This window comes from Cebidichthys violaceus, unplaced genomic scaffold, assembly GCF_023349555.1.
Source record: "Cebidichthys violaceus isolate CVI_PGR_0920_01 unplaced genomic scaffold, fCebVio1.0.p SCAF_26, whole genome shotgun sequence".
Lineage (NCBI taxonomy): Eukaryota > Metazoa > Chordata > Actinopteri > Perciformes > Stichaeidae > Cebidichthys > Cebidichthys violaceus.
Window position 1 is genome coordinate 6933306 of NW_027176439.1, and position 20163 is coordinate 6953468.

Sequence of the window (20163 nt, forward strand, 5' to 3'; positions counted from 1 at the left end):
TTAGCCATCTTTATTATGAAACAATATTGGGACCAGATCAAACAGCTGTTACATGGTGGGTTTTTTTGTTGTTTTTTTGGCCGCTGCAGTCCCTTGTTCGTGTCCTGACACCCCCCCGGACAGCCAGCCCTCCCTCAGCTGCCTTCAAGGTGCTTGTTTTTAGGACCGCCTCCAGGAGCTGAGCTTCATTCCAGCCGAGTGCATCCTTCTCCAGCTTCTCCTCCCCTCCTCCTGCTCCTCCTCCTCCTGACGAGTGAGGTCCCTTTCAGCCGGCAGCGGACCGAACATCTGCCTGCTGGAATATGTGTGTGTGGTAGAGGGCTCTGAGTCTAATGTGGAGGTGTGGTGCCGGGGTGCCCGGTGGTGGGAGACATGCGTAGAAGATTCAAATTAAGCAAAAGGGTTCTTCCTGTGTTACCGGTTTTATTTGCATCAAGTGCCAATCAAAGTGGAGAAACAAAACGACTACTAATAAAGAACAAAATGAATCACAGGCCGTCGTCTTTAGGGCCGGCTCATGATGGCATGACACCAATTTACCTCTTTTCTTCCGTCGCTTTTTCAACAAGAACAATTCAATTAATGTACGGCCACTGTTTGGTTCTGTTTGGTTCTGCTCAGGGTTAACCTGGGAGATATGGGGGGGGGGCAGGTCTAAAGAGGTGCTCCCTACAGCTTCTCTCCTTTAGAAGTAAAGATTACTGACGGTGGGGCAGAAGAAATAAATTGTTATCAACCGGGTCTAAGTGTACGTGAGATCTATTCAACACAAAGATGCTTCTATCGAGGAAAAGAAAAGACAGTTACACTTCACTGAGGCTCTCCAGCTAACTTCGTCTGAACGTTGCGTTCGTTAGAATTTCCTTTTCCATTTTATTTCACATTAAGAAAAGAGTAGAAAGTTAGAAATGGTCTGGAGGATTATGGCCGAGGAGGACGAGCGGTAGTTAAGAGGAAGGGGGAGGAAGCTGTCTGATCCACAGAGAGTCCTGGATGGGGAGGGAGGCCCCCGGCTTCAGCTGGAAGGCATCCGGGACTGCAGGGAGGATCGGTGTGGGGGAGGAGGAATGTGGGGGGGGGGGGGGGGGGATAATGTGGGGGTGTGGGGGTGGTATTTGGTTGGGCAGGTGAGATAGGAGAGAGAGGGGGGGGGGGGGGGGGAGACAGAGAGAGGGCTACACGCTCGTCAGGTGATCAGTCCATTGGCCGCTTTTCGCCGTATTTCTTTGTAAACTCTTCAGCGTTCTTCAAGAATTTTTTACGGTCCTTTGAGTATTCTTCTGCTAGGTCTGCCCTGAGGGGGTGCTCCGGCTGGGGGTCGTTCACCAGCGCGATGAGGGACTGAATTACTGCAAGACACACACAGCCAAGGAAATCCAGTTAGACACGAACAACTCGCCGACAAGACGCCGCCGACAGAGCGTGGCAGGAAGGACAGTGAACAGGTTCAGGGACTTAAAGGGACTCATCACACTCACTTCATACTGTGGAACATGTTGATCTGTTAATGTTCAGAAAACATACACCTCTGTCCCTTTAAAAAGAGGACCTCATCTTAGAATGTAGTTTTCAGAGAAACTTGAATAACTCCAGTAGTTTAAACAGATGCTTTCACAGCAGTATGAAACAAAGGGAATCATGACCCGTTTGACTTTTAGTTGTAAACGCGCTGATATCACAAGTTCAGGTATCTGAATTGGGTTCAGGATGGAAAACATTGTACCAGAACATCTCGACCCGTCACCAAAACCACCTGAAGTAAGAGTGAAACGATTGGTTCACACAGACCATAAATATCTTCATATAGTCTATACTGACAGCTAACGAGCTTACAGCTAGCTCAACTAGCAGCAGCACATTAGCTTGATGTTGCTATGGTGAGAACCATTACTCACCGTCATGTGTTCATCGCTCATAACTTCACTTATTATTTATAGTTGCAATGAACTTGCTGAACCTGCTGAACCTGCTGAACCAGCAAGTTTTTGCTTCGTTGGTCGGACTATTAATTAAAAATACAACTTTTACTGATAGTTTAATTTAGTGTGCGTTATGATTATAAAACTACTCGAGGCAGGTAGCCGACCCAACGTCACAGCTCTGTTGCTGGTTCTCAGTTAAGTGGTGCGATCCGATCAGACCGACCCACAGGCGGGACAAACGTCCTGCACTGAAAGACACTGGAGGACGGTTCATCTCTGAGCTCGTGTTGAAGAGCTAATGGGAATCATTGATGCGGTTGTGTTTTGAAGGCGGGTCTATCGCCTGAACGCTTCACTAGGAAAACAAACACTTAATATACAAAATATTGCAAAAGCTCAAATATGGGTGTATGTTTTGGTCGCTGAGCGCCTCGCGTTTTTACAGGACGCCCTGAACGCCTCACGTTTGCAAAAAATGTAACTTGGAGCGGAAAAAACGCCGACGCCTGCAGTTCTTCTCTCATCGTGGTGACTTTCTGTAGATTCCCTGGAGCTGCACGACGTGACCGACGTGAACAGATCAGAGCTGTCACAAATAGTTCAGTGATGAAGGCACTATGTACAGATAACTACAATCCCTCAGCATAGTGGAGCTGTTCAAAGACTAACACAATGCCTTACCCTCCAAACACAGACTTCATATTTACCTCCAGACAACACAGACTTCATATTTACCTCCAGACAACACAGACTTCATATTTACCTCCTGACAACACAGACTTCATATTTACCTCCTGACAACACAGACTTCATATTTACCTCCTGACAACACAGACTTCATATTTACCTCCAGACAACACAGACTTCATATTTACCTCCTGACAACACAGACTTCATATTTACCTCCTGACAACACAGACTTCATATTTACCTCCAGACAACACAGACTTCATATTTACCTCCAGACAACACAGACTTCATATTTACCTCCAGACAACACAGACTTCATATTTACCTCCTGACAACACAGACTTCATATTTACCTCCAGACAACACAGACTTCATATTTACCTCCAGACAACACAGACTTCATATTTACCTCCAGACAACACAGACTTCATATTTACCTCCAGCTGCTCAGAAGTCTGAGGAAGCCTCCCAACTATCAGCTGTCAATAAGGACGTGTCCGCTACACGTAGAACCTTTCATGGCTTATATTAAAAAGGTTCTTAATTCCCAGGATTTGGAACATTCTACAATAATGAATAATAAACAGATTTTAAATGAATGTAGGCAGACCGTGTGAGACACCCACCTTGGTCAGTTTTGGTGGCAGGCTTCCAGTTCTCTGCGCTGATCACAGGCAAGCACACCTGGCCCTTCTCGTCGATGTTGGGGTGGTAGATCTTCGTCTTGAACGTGATCTTGGGAGGCTTGAAGGGGTACTCGGCGGGGAAAATGATTTCGATTCTGAACGCGCCTTTGTCATAAGGAGGGTTGTCCTGCAAGCAGAAGAAAAACAACCAGTGAAGACAGGGACAGTGCAGGAGGACGGAGACGGCCGCACCAGGAGAGGCTACTTACGGGGACGATGAGCCCTTGCCATGACAACACGTTACATTCATCGACTAGAATGTTTCTGAAGTTTTTCATTCCAGATTTGCGAATCTCTTCAAGTTCCTAAGAGAGCAAGCAAACAACGTACGTTACAGAGGTGAAACACATTCATGTTCACCCCCCCCCCCCCCGTTCAGTTACAGACACCTCCAGCTTTTTCAAATTAAAATTCAGTTTGCAGGCAGGAAGTGGGTGAGGGCGGCCATGTTTTTATTCTTTGGGTGCACAATGAGGAGTGAACTGAAGGTGTTTGAGCGTCTCCGTCTACACTCTGCCCCGATTCAACAATAAATAAAAAGATAAATAAAATGCATACATTTGATCAAAACATGGCGTCTATAAGTTAATTGTGAATATTAACAATAATAATTTAAATATAGATCAGATTATACACAGTACCCGACCTTTCACTCCATTTATCTACTGATGCAGTTAGTTACTAGGTATGTTTTATAGTATATATACTGTTTAAAAACAGGACATACATTAAAACATGGAGGACAATAGCAGCCAGTAGTTTGACGTTCAGCGTTATTTGATCATAATGTAAGCGTGTTGAGATCACGTGACTGAAGGGAATAATGTGTAGTCATCCTCCCCGTCTCGTTCAGACATGGTCCCGGTGGGACCGGTCAGAGCTCTCCCAGAAGACGGGAAATCACACTGACATCTGCCGGGCCGAGTCTGACAGACCCCGGTGGAGTCTGGTCTTTAGTGGTCTGTATAGCCGGTATTTACGAGGCCTAAACAAACGCCCCAGTGTTGATCCGTGAAACGGGGAAGCGCTGTGCTCCGGCGTCAGTCTTCTCTCCGAGCCCATTTCCTTGTTCCGTCGTGCCAGCTAACGTCACCTCTTAATATTGTTGTGTGCGCGTATGTAGCTCCCGTACAAAGTCTCACCGACTTGTTGTCTGGAAAACGGCCCATCCTGTCCCGACGTGACGCTTTTCCTCACGTACCAGCCATGAAAAACGTTCGCCGTGAATTTCCACTACGTTCGCCCTCACCCATCCCCGAGTGACGAACTCCCGAACCGGGCTAGCTGCGAGTTCAGCCGACGCTCGCTGGCTAACGTGAGCTAGCTGAAACGCAGCTAAGATCTCGGGCTAGCATGTTAGCTGATTAGCTAGCGCCTTATGCCGTTGGAAATTCCCTCGCGGTCTGACGTTGGCCACAACTAAACCTCGACCCGTGGGTCACGCACTCACAGCTGCACGGACACTATAGTCGTCTAGTAACACAAACATACGTTCCGTGACCGTCTCCCGGATTCTTTGGCCTAAGTTGCCGGTGCTTCGCTGCTCAACGGGGATATTTGGCCGACTAACGTTAGCTGGTTGGCCAGTAGTGACCTCTCGTTTCTATTACGTTCACGGCCACAGACGGGCTACACGCGCGTCTTCACACGACGTGGTCTCGTATGAGTTTAGGCGAAGGACGAACGCGTCCCGCGGCCGCCAATGCGTCTTTAAGCATTACAAATTATATGAAAATAAAGGCATCGGGAGATTTACCTTGGACAGCCTCCTGCTCGCCGCCATCTTGAAACTGCTGTGTGTTCCCAGAATACACAGCGCGGCGAATATGTGTCTGGGCTGTGTTCGAAATCGCATACTAAGATACTATTCATCCTAAGTATGACGTATGAAGTCCATTCACACTGCGACGTGTGTGCATTTATTCTGTACAGAGGAATGCCCGGATGTGTTCTACATTAACATGACTGAGCTCTTAATGCTCACAGAGAGACTGTGATGAAAACGTTATTATGAGCCAGCTAGAAGACGTTCAGTCACTTCACTGAGGTTACTTCACCGAGTTTACTTCATTAAGTTTACTTCACTGAGTTTACTTCATCGAGTTTACTTCACTGAGGTTACTTCACCGAGTTTACTTCATTAAGTTTACTTCACTAAGTTTACTTCATCGAGTTTACTTCACTGAGTTTACTTCACTGAGTTTACTTCACCGAGTTTACTTCATTAAGTTTACTTCACTAAGTTTACTTCACCGAGTTTACTTCATTAAGTTTACTTCATTAAGTTTACTTCACTGACTTTACTTCACTGACTTTACTTCACTGACTTTACTTCACTAAGTTTACTTCATCAAGTTTACTTCATCAAGTTTACTTCATTAAGTTTACTTCACTGAGTTTACTTCATTAAGTTTACTTCACTGAGTTTACTTCATCAAGTTTACTTCACCAAGTTTACTTCACTGACTTTACTTCACTGAGTTTACTTCATTAAGTTTACTTCACTAAGTTTACTTCATCGAGTTTACTTCATCAAGTTTACTTCACTAAGTTTACTTCTAATCAAAGAAAGTCTCTGATTCATAATATTTGAAGCAGAAAAACGCCTGTTTTGAAACGTTTGCGGAGCAGCTGGTGCAATAATTTGAATTCAACTGTTTAGTCTGCGTACTTGTTATATTTAGTTTTGTTATTGTTTAATATTAAAGGCCTGTTTGTGCTGTTACACTCTCCCCTTTGCTGCTGTATTGAGTTAATAGTTTGAGTTGTGGAGATGGGGTAGGACCATATATACTGTACACTTCTTCCTGCTCCTTTTTCAGACACTTAGTATTTACTAATGTTCATTATTTCTGTTGTTTAATAAGATAAGATAATCCTTTATTAGTCCCGCAGTGAGGACATTTACCACACAGCCTATACACACACACAGCCATACACACACACAGCAATACACACAGCCATACACACACACACACAGCCATACAAACAGCCATACACACACACAGCCATACAAACAGCCATACACACACACAGCCATACACAGGCAGACAGTATGAGGAGAGTGACGAGTCTTTCCAACCTGACAGCATGCTTTTTTTTGTTCTGTTAGAAAGTCCAAATACAAGTGTAAACCTGAAATTAAGCTTAATCTGGGACCGTAAACATGTGTAACTCTCCAATATATTATCACCCTTCAAAATCTTCTAATAGCCTAACTTAGTATGCATAAGCACACACACACACACACACACACACACACACACACACACACACACACACACACACATTCAAAGTTCTATAGTCTACTGTTGGTCATAAGTTGAAATACACTACTCCTATGAGGTACAGTATATTACACATTCTATAGATCTTGAAGGATTGTTTATGTGTGTGTACATACAGCCATATCAACACCCACTTATCGTTTACATTTTGCCACCGTCTCCATAGTATGGCAGCAATGCCCCCGGTGGAAGTCAGGAACAGAACACACGATATGTATGTATTCCCTCGATATGGCCAACGATGGAGAAGAAAGGACATTTCTGAAGCCAGGGCTCCAGTTGTACAGCCTGATGTAATGCAATGGGAACATGTTGTTATAGACTTACTATAGGAGCTGAGGTTGGACTTCCAAAATGCCTGTCATATGCATTAACACAGACATAACTATCAAAAAATGGAAAAGTGAATAAAAAGTCCTTTGGAACAACTTCTCATTAACTCAACCCAACAAACCAAAGTCAAATAAATGCCTTAAATAGGAGTCGTTACTTCCCCTCGTTGGTGCCAAATTACATAGAAAACTAGGACCTTAAGACAAAGCCTTTGTTACTCACCACACCCAACAGGAAGCAGGAACACGGGCCCACCTAAAGGTCCAGAGCGTCCTCCATGACTTCCTGTCTCATGGGTGCGAACACCTCCTCTCTAACGCGTACCGCCTCGGACACAAGCAGTGATTCATCAAGTAGTTTATCCACAACGGTCCTCTCTCCTTCAATTCATGATCTGCAGAGAGAGAAATATTACACACATTATTGTGTATAATAATAATAATATACACACATTTATTAATTTCAGAGTTATGTTGTGTGATGAAATGTACAGTAAATGGATTCCTCTGTGACAGTCTGTATGTACAAATAAAACACTTCACTTATTTTATGTGTTTTTATTATTAGCTAACATTCAAAATGTATTGGTCATTTTGCATGTTAATATTTAACCTTTTGTATGTTTTTTTAATACATTACATTACAGGTTGTTTTCACCCTCACACTGTACTGTTTATTTATAGCCTATATTTGTTTTTATATGATTTGTATTTCAGTGTGTGAAGCAGAAAAATATATGATAAAAATGTCCGGTGCTCCGGCTCACTTCTTGATGGAGAGTTATTAAATCCATCATTGAGAGATTTGTATTACTCAGCATTCATGTTCATTTTATGTTACTGTGCAACACTGGACCAGGACCAGCGGACTGTGAGGAACCACAAGCAGGGGACAGACAACTGGGACTAAACACATTCACATTGCATGTCATCAATGTCAACAATAAGCATTACATCAGTGTATTTCAATACAAAAAACACAACACAACAGGGAATGGTGCACGTTTCTCTTTTATTTAGTGCAACAACCTTTGACCTCTGAATGTATCCGTGTCATATACATATCTGATACGTGTGTGTTCCTGATGGCTCTGTGTGAACCAGGTCTTTATGGAGCTGGCTTTGTGCACGGAGGCGTTTTTACGACACAAAGTTCAATGAGCACAATAATAAAAATCAAACGGTGGTAGTTTATTGACAAGGATGTTCTCTTTCTCTTAATTGGAACTAAGCTGCTGAGCTCAAACCAGGAAACAAGATAGAGAGAGAGAGAGAGAGAGAGAGAGAGAGAGAGAGAGAGAGAGAGAGAGAGAGAGAGAGAGTAACTTTATTGATCCCGCAAGGAGAAATTATTTAGTTGCAAGCAGCAATAGGTTCCAGAGCAGCAATAGGTTACAGTAAAAATCTTAATATTATATAAAAAAAAATGCACATGTCACAATACACAATATATACAATTATAATAACAGAGTAAAGATATTATATACAAAATGCACACTATATACACAATGAATAGAATAACAGAATAATATAAACATAATAAACAGTAGTGCAAAGATTTAACCGACAGTGAATGATTTGGCCCGAGGTGATTTGTTATACAGTCTGATTGCGGTAGGCAGGAACGTTCTCCTGTACCTGTCCTTGTGACAGCGGAGCTGGATCAGTCTGTTGGAGAAAGTGCTCCACTGTCCCTGCAGTAGATGGTGGAGAGGGTGGTCCGGGTAATCCAATATGGATAATAATTTCTTCAGTGTCCTCCTCTGCACCACCTGTTCCAGACTGTCCAGTTTGCAGCCGATGATGGAGGCGGCCTTCTTAACCAGTTTATTAAGCCTGTTGGTGTCTCCGGCTCTCCTCCTAGGACTACAGAAGGCGAAACGGTCTGACCACTTTCACTAATAACTGATTAAAAACAAGAGCACACTGTTCTTCAAGACTTCATCCAGGATTAACAAAACAAAACAAGACACAGAGGGGGTCCCGCGCACAGAGGGGGTCCCGCGCACAGAGGGGGTCCCGCGCACAGACCTCCACTTCCTAGCTGTGGCGTCACCTGGAAGTAGTCACGCTGGGCGGGATGACCGGAACAACAAGATGGCGGAGAGTGAAGAGTTTCGGGTAGGCTAAACAGAACAACACTGATCGCGTCTCACTTCTGTCAACACCACAACATGTAACTAGAACCCGAAGGACCGGACCGGTCGATGCGTGACGCTGTCCGTTAACGGGCTCTCGCTAGTCAGGAATGTGCCCGCTCACAGCGGAGAGAGAGCGGAGTTAGCTCGATGCTAACAGCTGCTAACAGCTCCCTTGTTAGCTCGCTGAAACTAGCTGAAGCATTACTGGATCCTGTTTTAAACCCGACTGTTAAAGCAGTCTCTGCCGTCACGTACAGGGACTGTGGACGCGGCTGTCTAAAGCTGCTGAGTACCACACCAGTAATACTCGTGGTTTTACACGACACGATGATGATAACACGAAGATACACCCGGTTAGCCCAGGCTGCTTAACGTCTTTAATGTCACAACTCTACGCGGAGACACAGGTTTACAGCGCATGTTTAATCGTCTTAATAACGGACTTACTGTTTGTATCGTTGTGTAGTGTTCACACTGTAACGTTACTCTACTTGTCAACAGACTAACACAAGCTAAGTGCTCGCAGATAGACTGCTAGCTAACGTGCTGTTTTGCACCGTTAATCCCACGTGAGTTCACCTGATCCAGGGACGCTGTGGACCAGAGTAACGACCACGAGGACCTGATCCAGACTCGTTTCTAAATGCTTCTCTCTGTGGACCGTTAGACCACCTGAGCACGTCTTAAGCTAACGAGTTTACTGGCTCGTTAAATGAGCCGTATTTGTTGAACTTAATGAACATGTCATGGTGTTCAACTTCATCATGAGACCGTTTAGTGTGGACAGGAACCAGGAACATGGTTCAGTTCTCCCTGGTGCCGGTTGGAGGAACCCTTCACTCTTATGTGTCTCTGTAGAGGTGAAGCCCCTCCTCTCCGGTGGACCTTATTCTGGAGATAAACATGTGAAAGAGGGACGCATACTTCTATACATTAGTATACATACACGTACTTCTCTGTATCCTGTTTGAATTGTGCCATGAAGTGACCCTTCGCTAAGCCCCGCCCACTGCTGCCATCCACGTGGAGCCCACACTGTCACTAACTGCACCCGTTGAAGAAACAGGACCTCACTTTTGGAAAAACAAAAGGCGATTTCACAGAGAAGCACACAGGAGTGTCTACGATATGCATTATATCTGACTTCTAACATATGACGGATTGGACCTCACTGAGATGGACCTTTGTGTTTAACCACAAGCAGCAGTTAGAACTCTCTTGACAAAAAGTAATCGTTTCATCAATTGTTATCTTGTTGTCATAATCGCTGGAAGACTAAATCCTGATTAAAAACACCATTAGGCACCAGCCTCTCATCAGGTCTCCATTAGACGGCCGGTGTGAGGGCTCAGCTGTGGTTTCTGGTTGGCGGTGTTGCTTCGTGTCTTAAACCCGTTTCTTGCGTTGTGTCACACAGGATGGTGTCACGTCTGAGAGTGCAGAGCTTCAAGTGTCACTGGGCGTTATTGGTTGTAGTAGACGCCCCGCCCCTGATTGCAGCTTAAAGTCACGGTTGCCCTCTGGTGTGAACGGGGTAACTGTAGTGAACTCTGACGTCTCTGTTTGCAGGAGTCGGTCCTGTAACGCAGACTTCAGCCCGGTGACTGGTGAGACGGCCGCGTGTGGCGCGACAGCAAAACCAGCATGAATCTCCAGCAGCCAGCCCCTCTCATCCCCCCCGTCCACCCCGACGTGCAGATGAAGCCGCTGCCCTTCTATGACGTGCTGGACGTCCTGATCAAGCCTTCAAGTCTAGGTCTGTTGTTGCTGCTTCCTGATCTGAGCCATGCAGATCTAGGTTTAGCCTCATGACTTGGGCTGTATGATAACACAAAACATCATGCTGTGTGTGTGTGTGTGTGTGTGTGTGTGTGTGTGTGTGTGTGTGTTGAGTTATGGTTTTTTACTTTATCTCAGGAATAGCACTAACGGTCAACATTTGTGTTTCCAGGAGCGAGTCCTGCTCAGAGGTACCACCAAGAAAAATATTTCATCTTTGCCTTGACGCCACAGCAAGTCCGTGAAGTGTGCATATCCAGGTAGGACTTTTGTGAGAGAAACGCACCACGTCTGTGACGTCAGCGATACACATGTTCAGTACGGTCAACCTTGTTTGTTCACAGGGACTTTCTACCAGGTGGAAGAAGAGACTACATGGTTCAGATTCAACTGAGGTGAGAACGTTCAGAGTCTGTCCTGTAGATAATCTAAAAGAAAATCAACTGGTTATGAACGAGTGTCAGTTTAACACGGATTCCTCTTTGTTACCCACATGAATCTCTTTATTCAGAGTTGTGTTTAATGCTTGACTCTGCTGCAGCAGAAGAAGACGTTTCTCAAAGGGACTCTGGTGCTTAGACATGCTACCTATGCTAACGTATCATTTTCTATAGTCATGCTCTTAAATCTTTTTTTTTGTTGTGTTGTCAGGTTTTGCTTGTCAGAGACAAGTTGCCCTCAAGAGGATAACTACCCAAACAGTCTTTGTATAAAGGTTAATGGGAAACTTTTTCCTTTGCCAGTAAGTGCTAGTTTCACTCCAGAACAGTCCCGGTAAGAAGCCGATCCTCCATTCAACCGCAAAGACGCTAACGAAGCATTTCAATCCCGTAGGGTTACGCGCCACCGCCGAAAAACGGCGTGGAACAGAAGAGACCGGGAAGACCTCTGAACATTACCTCCCTGGTCCGACTCTCCTCTGCGGTTCCCAACCAGATCTCAGTGACATGGGCTCCTGAAATTGGCAAAGTGAGAACATGAACCTCTCTTTCTTCTTCTGTTCTTTTTCCTGTGCTTGAGTTGGACGTCGTGTTCAGGGAGAGTAACAGAATCTCGACCGTTGTTCTTTCAGACCTATTCCATGTCTGTGTACCTGGTGAGGCAGCTGACGTCACCGCTGCTCCTGCAGAGGCTGAGGATGAAGGGCATCAGAAACCCGGACCACTCCAGAGCACTAAGTAACTACAGAGCAGACCACTATGGTACCTCAGTGTGAACCCTGAAGTAGACCAGTGTAACGGGAGGTCTTTACAAAGCCAAAACATCTACCTGACCTAAAAAACAGCTCGGTGTGTTTACGCGCACCAGACACCAGGTTCCTCAGGACAATCCGGTTACACAGGTGACGGGACCAACTGCTCGTTAGGGCAAGACCCGCCCTGCGAAGCTGTTTGAGGCATTCGGTTGAGGTTTGGCAATGACCTCGGGTAGTTTGGGTCCAGATGGTTCTATGGGCCCAGCATAGGACCAGATCAAATCCAGATACCTGGACCTCGGCCTGACCAATCCTAGCTATTCTTTAATACAACAAGTGTACTAATGCTGCAGGTAAGGGACACGTGTTAGTCACTGTTACTTCTGACCAGGAGTTATATCCGATCAGTCGGGTCGCATTGAAGTGTCAAGTGGACACAGCTGAGTTCTGAACCTGGTGCCTCCAATCACACTTGTGTGTGTGTGTGTGTGTGTGTGTGTGTGTGTGTGTGTGTGTGTGTGTGTGTGTGTGTGTGTGTGTGTGTGTGTGTGTGTGTGTGTGTGTGGTTCATAGAACTGCACGTCTCTTTTTCTAGCTGGTTGTTTTTAATGCTCTTTGCTTTTCTTCTGTTCTAGTTAAAGAGAAGCTGACAGCAGACCCAGACAGTGAGGTGGCTACAACAAGCCTCCGAGTCTCACTGATGTGCCCGGTAATGAAATCTGTGTGGCATCTGTCAGCGTTATCGTCTCTTTTGACATAATTATTATGTTTATGGAAATAAAGCCGCTGGTGATATTGTCCATTACAAACGTGCCTCCGCAGCGAACAAAGAATCCAACAGACGCTTCTCTATCAGAAAGACAACAGCTAGTGCTCATCTCTAGAGTCAGAGCATCAGTTAGTTTGACACGATGTCATCTGTAACTTTGTGTGTTACTTTGTGAATGGATCTCTTTACTTCTGGCTGACCTCGGGACGTGTTGTCCTCCAGCTGGGGAAGATGCGGCTGACGGCGCCGTGCCGGGCGGTGACCTGCTCTCACCTGCAGTGTTTCGACGCCGCCCTCTACCTGCAGATGAACGAGAAGAAACCCACCTGGATCTGTCCCGTGTGCGACAAGAAGGCCGCGTACGAGAGTCTCATCATCGACGGGTCAGTTCAGCCGATTCCACCGCGTCACACTCAAAGAACGGACCTGCTGGTGTTCAGAACATCACAGAAAGCACAGTTCAGGCTTTACACACCGGGGGAGCTTCACATCAATATATATATATATATATATATATATATATATATATATATATATATATATATATATATATATTTAAATGTGAATGTTAAGTCATTTTAGTGAGCAGGGTTTATTTCTGAACCAATCACGTTGTGCAGAGCGACACATTCACTACGTATGGTACAGTGTACAACAGAGTCTGAACCAAGACCGCAAACAGACCGGATCCACTCCTTCTGTTCTTACCTTTCACAATAAAAGCACTAGACACGTACACCGTTTACCTGAAGGAGCTCAAATTCAATAAAATAGCTATCAGCAGCTTAGGCTGTACAACAGTTTACCCAACAGACCGCCAGACACCACTTGGTCACTACCAGCATCCTGGTATAGTGTGTATATATAGTTGGTCCTTTTAAACAGTTAAACACACAGTTTCTCTCTGTAGCGATTGGAGCTCAACTAGTTTAGTTTTATTATCTTAACTATAGATGATCCGATCGGCATCCATCGCTTCAGTATCGAAGTGATCCGGGCGCTCTTTCTTGGATTCAAACCTGAAGTCTTTAATGGCTCAGGGTCATGAGAGCTTTGGGTTCATGGGTCAGAAGCTGAGGAACCTACAGTGATCATGTTTTGTTCTCCGTTCAGTTTGTTCTTGGAGATCCTGAACGACTGCTCCGATGTGGATGAAATCAAGTTCCAGGAGGACGGAACCTGGTGTCCCATGAGACCAAAGAAAGAGGCCGTCAAGGTCCCCTCTCAGTCGGTCCCAAAAATTGAGAGTAAGTACATCATGTGGATGGCAAGATTTGAATTGGTCCTGCTAACCAGCGGTGGAAGGTGTAGACGGTGTAGATAAACAATATGAATTTTGACGATGCCGTGCTGACATTTTAATATCAGAGAATGAATTATGAGCTGTTTAACTTCCTGACACTGACTCTAAGCAGCTTGTAATACATCATTGAAACTACGAATGACAACATTTTTCTTAATCAAAGTATTTAAATAAAAATAAAAGATACATTTAGATGTTTTGGTATGTTGACATTAGACCATGCAGTCGATGCTCTTCCCCATCAGAATCTACACTAATACTGACATTTTAGAAACGATTAATATTTTGTGACGTATGCCGTTCAAATCTATGCTGTGATGCACATTCTGGGCCATAGCATCACGCCGACCGCCAACAGGCATAGTGTGAGTTTATTAAAGCCTGGCTGAGCCCTGCTGTCAGCGGGTGACGGGTTCCTTTTTGTCTTCCTGCCTCAGCTCCTTTACGCCAGTCGTCGTCGTCGGCGCCCCATTCTACTGAGCCCAGCGCCGCCAAGAAGGCCGACGTGATCGATCTGACCCTGGAAAGCTCCTCGTCCTCCTCTGATGAAGAGGACTCGGACCCTCCGCTGAAGAAGCGCTGCGTTTACATTTGCAAGAACGAGGAGATGCACGCGAAGGGGTGAGCGGGCCTCTCTGAAGAACACGTGTTCCTACCGTGTTCCTACCGTGTTCCTGACAGCAACACTTGTCAGGTTGTAGTTTCATCTCCATGTGTCGGTCACAGCGGACTACAGTTGGTGTTTTCTATTACCGTTACCATCCAGTGAAATATGTGCAGTGCAAGGTCCAGTTCACGATTCAAGTAGAAATGCAGAGTGAGGCCAGAGCTTCATGAGTTAAAGCTGCATTCTCTCTAGTGTCCACCAGGGGGCGACTCCTCTGGTTGTATAGAAGTCTAGTCTAAAATGACTCTACTTCTCTCTTGATTTATTCCCTCAGTAAACATTGTAAACATGAGTTTATGGTCTCAATCTCTAGTTTACAGTCTTCTTCAATACAGCATGATTATGCTCCATTTAGAGTCAAACAGACCATAAAGAGGGGATGATTTAGACGATCAGTGCGTCTCCCATTAAGAGAGAAGCTGTTCATTTAGGCTCAGAAATGGTGTGTAGTGTAGCTTTATACATTTATTTTGTTCATGACACAGCTGATTGCATCCTAAAATAAATGAATTTGAGCAGACACCAATTATAAATGCTCATCAGTTACAGCTCCCTGAAGACGTTGGTGTCACTGTAACTGACACCCATCAGCTGACATCATCAGCGCTGATCTTTGTGAATTTGCAAAGAAATCGGCCAATTTTGCACCAGTTGTTTGCGTATCGCCTAATTTAAATACACGCAAATACCGTTAGGGGTGCATTCCACTCTTTGCAAGTTGTTGTCTTGTTTGCACAGGTTTAGCAGCCGCACACTCCTTTTGTGTATCGGCCCCTCGCTGTTAAACGCTTGCTGTTCTCTGGAGTGATGCCTCTTCTCCCCTCAGAGTGCTGACCTACCAGCCCACGGTGCGCGTGCCGAACGTCCAGGCCCTGGACCCGTCGTATCTGACCTCCACGCTGGCCGACTACGCGGTCCCCTTCCACCCGTCCACGCTGGCCAGCATCCCCACAGACATGCAGAGTGAGTGGGCGTGAGAGCGGACCGTCGGCGCCGTAACCATGTCAACACTGTTTAACCATCTGGTTTCTGTTTCTTTCCTCTAGGTCTGGACTTGTTTTCCTTAATTCAAGCAGACCCTCAGGTATGTCTGTTACACTTTCCTTCTGTTGATGGCTGCACTGTGCATGACGGTTAGACCAGGAGTCACAGCAGCAGGAGGAGCCTCCGGTGGTGACGCTGTAGGCTCTGTAGGCTCACCGTGTTTGTGGAAAGGTCTTAGTGAGGGACGGTTTAAAACTTCAAAGGATAAGGGACTTGATTATAGAGACACGGACCTAATTCAGACTTCGGCATCATGGCGTTGTTGCATCGGTCTCCTTTTTATCGCTTTATTGCAATTAAATCACAGCAAAATCAGTTAATTCGTACCACATTCTTTTTTGCTGCAACAGCCTCATAACCAACACAATGTGCATAAAGGAGTGACGTAGGGCGACACCACTCGAGGTGCCGTGATGAGTTCACGCTTAAGCCTGACTCAGCTCTTGTGGGACTGAGACGACTAATCTGTCCAGAACTGCATGAATTTATAAAATGAAGGTTGTAGAAACAGGTTGTAGAAACAGTTCACACACCTGAAGGCTTCTGACTGTAACCCGTTTCACCCCCCCAGCATTACCGGCCACAGATGTTCCTGGACAACCTGACGAGCAGCATGCAAAGTGCGGCCGCGGCCAGCACCAGCTCGGCCCTGGTCTCCTCCTCCAGCGGCCTCTACGACACCGGCGCCCACGCCGCCGGCTCCGTCCACGAGACCCGGGTCATCACGGGCGGGGGGGGCGCCGGAGGAGGGGCGGACAGCGGCATATCGGATATTATTTCACTAGACTGAGCCGCGTCTCGTCGGACCTCTCCGGGCCTGTTTCCTGTGGCCTCTTTAGTGCGGACTCCGTGTTAATGACGCGTTGATTTTTTTTACCTAGAAGCACTCAAGTTGGTTTACATGAACACTCTGATGGCCTGAACACTTTCACCACGTTGAGAACTGTGCCCAGGTATCTTCTCTTAACGTCACATGCTAGTGTGCTGTCATACGTACACTACTGTAATCACATAGAGCACGCCAACCAGGAGCCTGTCTTCCTTTAGTCCAACAGTCCCTGGTGATCTAGCCTTGGTTTAGTCCAATGGTGATCTAGCCTTGGTTTAGTCCAATGGTGATTTAGCCTTGGTTTAGTCCAATGGTATTTTCCCCTTGGTTTAGTCCCTGGTGATTTTAGCCTTGGTTTAGTCCCTGGTGATTTTAGCCTTGGTTTAGTCCCTGGTATTTTAGCCATGGTTTAGTCCCTGGTGATTTAGCCTTGGTTTAGTCCCTGGTGATTTTAGCCTTGGTTTAGTCCCTGGTGATTTTAGCCTTGGTTTAGTCCCTGGTGATTTAGCCTTGGTTTAGTCCCTGGTATTTTAGCCATGGTTTAGTCCCTGGTGATTTAGCCATGGTTTAGTCCCTGGTGATTTAGCCATGGTTTAGTCCCTGGTGATTTAGCCATGGTTTAGTCCCTGGTGATTTAGCCATGGTTTAGTCCCTGGTGATTTAGCCATGGTTTAGTCCCTGGTGATTTAGCCATGGTTTAGTCCCTGGTGATTTAGCCTTGGTTTAGTCCCTGGTGATTTAGCCTTGGTTTAGTCCCTGGTGATTTAGCCTTGGTTTAGTCCCTGGTGATTTAGCCTTGGTTTAGTCCCTGGTGATTTAGCCTTGGTTTAGTCCATCCTTAACGGCGTATTTCCTCCTACACTATAACGACTGAACAGCTAGTCTCTTGGCCATCCATATATAGGTGTAGAAGTATTTTAATAACCCTTCCTAACTGTCTTATACTTTTTCCAGTTGCTCCAGTGTTGGAAATGTTCAGGACATTGAACTCATCATTTATACCAGTTTGTTTACTTGCACATGTAAACCTGACTTCAGCCTCTTCTTGCCTGGTTGGCCCGGACGCTGTGCCTCTTCAGCACAGGACGGAGTCGGGTCGGACGGAGGCAGAGCTGGGACTCGGCGCTCTCAGCGAGACCTCGTTTCAAACCACGACCACGCAAGTGAAAGAAGGTTAGAAGTAGGAAAACAGCTGTGGACTGATAGACATTCTGGTGACTGTGAACATGGAGGGCAGGTCAGTACTGCAAACGTTTCCATCGGTTCTACCAGCCGTCACTCATTACTTCAACGAGGTTCGTCACGTCACACCGTCCTAACATGTTCCTTTAGCCAGAGCAATAATAAGTGAACCAGTGTTAGATCAAGTTGTGACTGTAGTTCAGAATCAGCTCCTGTCCTTCATGCAGGTGATCACACTTTCACGAGTTGCAAAAGTGGTTTTTGTTTTGTGTCAAATATTCGCCAATTACGCCGATTTGCTTTCTTTCAGAGATTGAGATGTTCAGATGGAGATTATGTAAGTACAGTGGTTAGCCTAGCTTAGCATTACTGGAAGCGGGGGACGAAACGGCTATTCTCTCATCTCATGCTCGGAAAGAAAGTCAACAAGCGCAGTTCCCAAAATGTCAAACTATACCTGTTTTTAATGTTTTTTATTTGATAAATTATTCCCACAAATGTGTGCATCAGCTTTGCCTAGCGTGAGCCGCTTCACTGGGTTTTGACATAATGTGAAGTGAAAGAGCTTGTTTGCCTCTAAGTTGGTGTAAAACATCTGAAGAGTTCATCCTGCCAAAGGTTCGATGGTTGGCTGACTTCCTTTAAAAGTCCACTCTGTCAGTCTAGTAAACTCTGGCCTCTGCTGCTCTTGGATCTTCTCGTGTGTTTGATGCGGTGTGTTGGTTCAGGATGGACGGAGCGAGCAGTGAGATGAAGGACTCGCAGCAGCTACCGTCACACCGACGTCATCTGGATCGCTCCATCTCAGGGACCTAAACTCTAGTCTGAAGGTACTGACGCATCAGAACAACCCGTCAGCATCTGTAGCTGAAGTACAGATGGATGTGAAAGTCAGGCTGACGTCTACGCTTGTTAGGTCAGCGGGTCAAGTGTCCACGTTAAAGGAACACTTCACCAGTGAGACTATGGTCTCTGTCTCTGCTCACAGAAGGTCCGGTTCAGTGAGACTATGGTCTCAGGCAGATGCTGGTGCTGAATTGTTTTGTACTCTTCCTACTTCATGGATTTGAAACATGACCCAGATCACGTGGACGTTCCTCCTTTGACACATGTTGACGGGTTTATTACAGGATGTTTAATAGAACTTTGTCTTTTGTTTCCTGTATCTGTAAACTTGCAGCGTTTTGGATTGTGGTACCATGTGTGGTTTTTTAAAATGATTATTAAAAGTTTCTTTTGTATTCAGTTAGAATCTGTTGCTCTTGGAAAGAGCCTAAAGGTTTTTATTCCCATGAGTTGAGAAGTTGTTCACTAAAAGTGAAGCATCAGAACCAGAACCAGAAGCACTGTTCCTACTTTGAAGTTTTGGTAGAACAGCTTTTATGATCACATGTTTAATGACGTGTATAAGCAGCCAATCAGACACCTGATTCAACCCTCACCTGCCCCGTTGTTCCTTCTTTAAAAACATGACTTTTCTCTGTAATGTGTTTCCTTTATTTTGTGAAGTCTTTAACGTCTCAATGTGTGAATCTACTGTATAGAGGCAGGGCATCAGCTGGGAAATGGGAAACGAAGTTGGAGCAGGAAAGGAGTTCTGGTGCTGGTAGAGGAGGGAGGTGAGAAGAACGTGAGGAGAACGTGAGTGAGGAGAATGTGAGTGAGGAGAACGTGAGGAGAAAGTGAGGAGAACGTGAGGAGAACGTGAGGAGAACTTGTTTGCACCCAGGGAGAATTGAAGGGGAGACAGGACGGGACCCGGGTAAAGATCTCAGACAGACGTCTCCATGGAGACAGTTGATGACTTTCATTGAGACGATTATTTTTTGATTAACAAGTTTTTTGAAATGTGATGTTTAAATATGCAAATTACATATTAATATTAAATATGAGCTAATTTGCAAACATTTCCAGAAGGGAAATGTGAACATTGGATGAAGTTCAACGTTCTTCTTTCGTTTTGTTGAAATATTCCAGTCGAGCGTTTTGTTTGAGGGACGTTAGAGTTGATCTCTTTGTGTCACTCATCATTAATCAGAAGATCTCTACAGACATGAAGCATCACACATGTTAGTAGGATTGTTCACATCAAGACAATTAGTTTCTGAATTACAAGTTTTCTGAAATGTTATGTTTAATATTCAAATGAAGCATTATTTATGGTAACTTGGTGAATTTAGTAGAAATCTACAGACAAACAGAAAGTATTTTGGATGTTTTCTTGTTATTGTTGCAAAATAGCCCAAAACCTCTAAATTGACTGGAGCCTTTCTCCTTAAAAAGACAGAAGTTGGGAAACATCCTTTCAAATGTGAGTTTAAAGATAAGATACAGCTG

General features: G+C 45.2%; 2 protein-coding genes across 2 annotated transcripts; one reads left to right on the top strand and one right to left on the bottom strand.

The window, feature by feature from the left end:
• On the bottom strand, positions 1 to 5153 carry ube2l3b (ubiquitin-conjugating enzyme E2L 3b). Its single transcript, XM_068721098.1, has 4 exons — positions 5055 to 5153; positions 3508 to 3603; positions 3239 to 3425; positions 1 to 1349 (listed from the first exon to the last, which is right to left on the bottom strand). The coding sequence occupies exons 1-4, from the start codon at positions 5151 to 5153 to the stop codon at positions 1195 to 1197; spliced, it is 537 nt and encodes a 178-aa protein (XP_068577199.1). The 3' UTR covers positions 1 to 1194.
• A 3736-nt stretch (positions 5154 to 8889) lies between these two features.
• On the top strand, positions 8890 to 19312 carry pias2 (protein inhibitor of activated STAT, 2). Its single transcript, XM_068721096.1, is given in 15 exon segments — positions 8890 to 9038; positions 10628 to 10676; positions 10679 to 10814; positions 11010 to 11097; positions 11182 to 11232; positions 11489 to 11579; positions 11672 to 11806; positions 11910 to 12015; positions 12668 to 12741; positions 13024 to 13184; positions 13915 to 14048; positions 14542 to 14725; positions 15598 to 15734; positions 15818 to 15855; positions 16387 to 19312. Coding segments are annotated over 15 exon segments (1644 nt in total). The 5' UTR covers positions 8890 to 8997; the 3' UTR covers positions 16606 to 19312.
• The last annotated feature ends 851 nt before the right edge of the window (positions 19313 to 20163 follow it).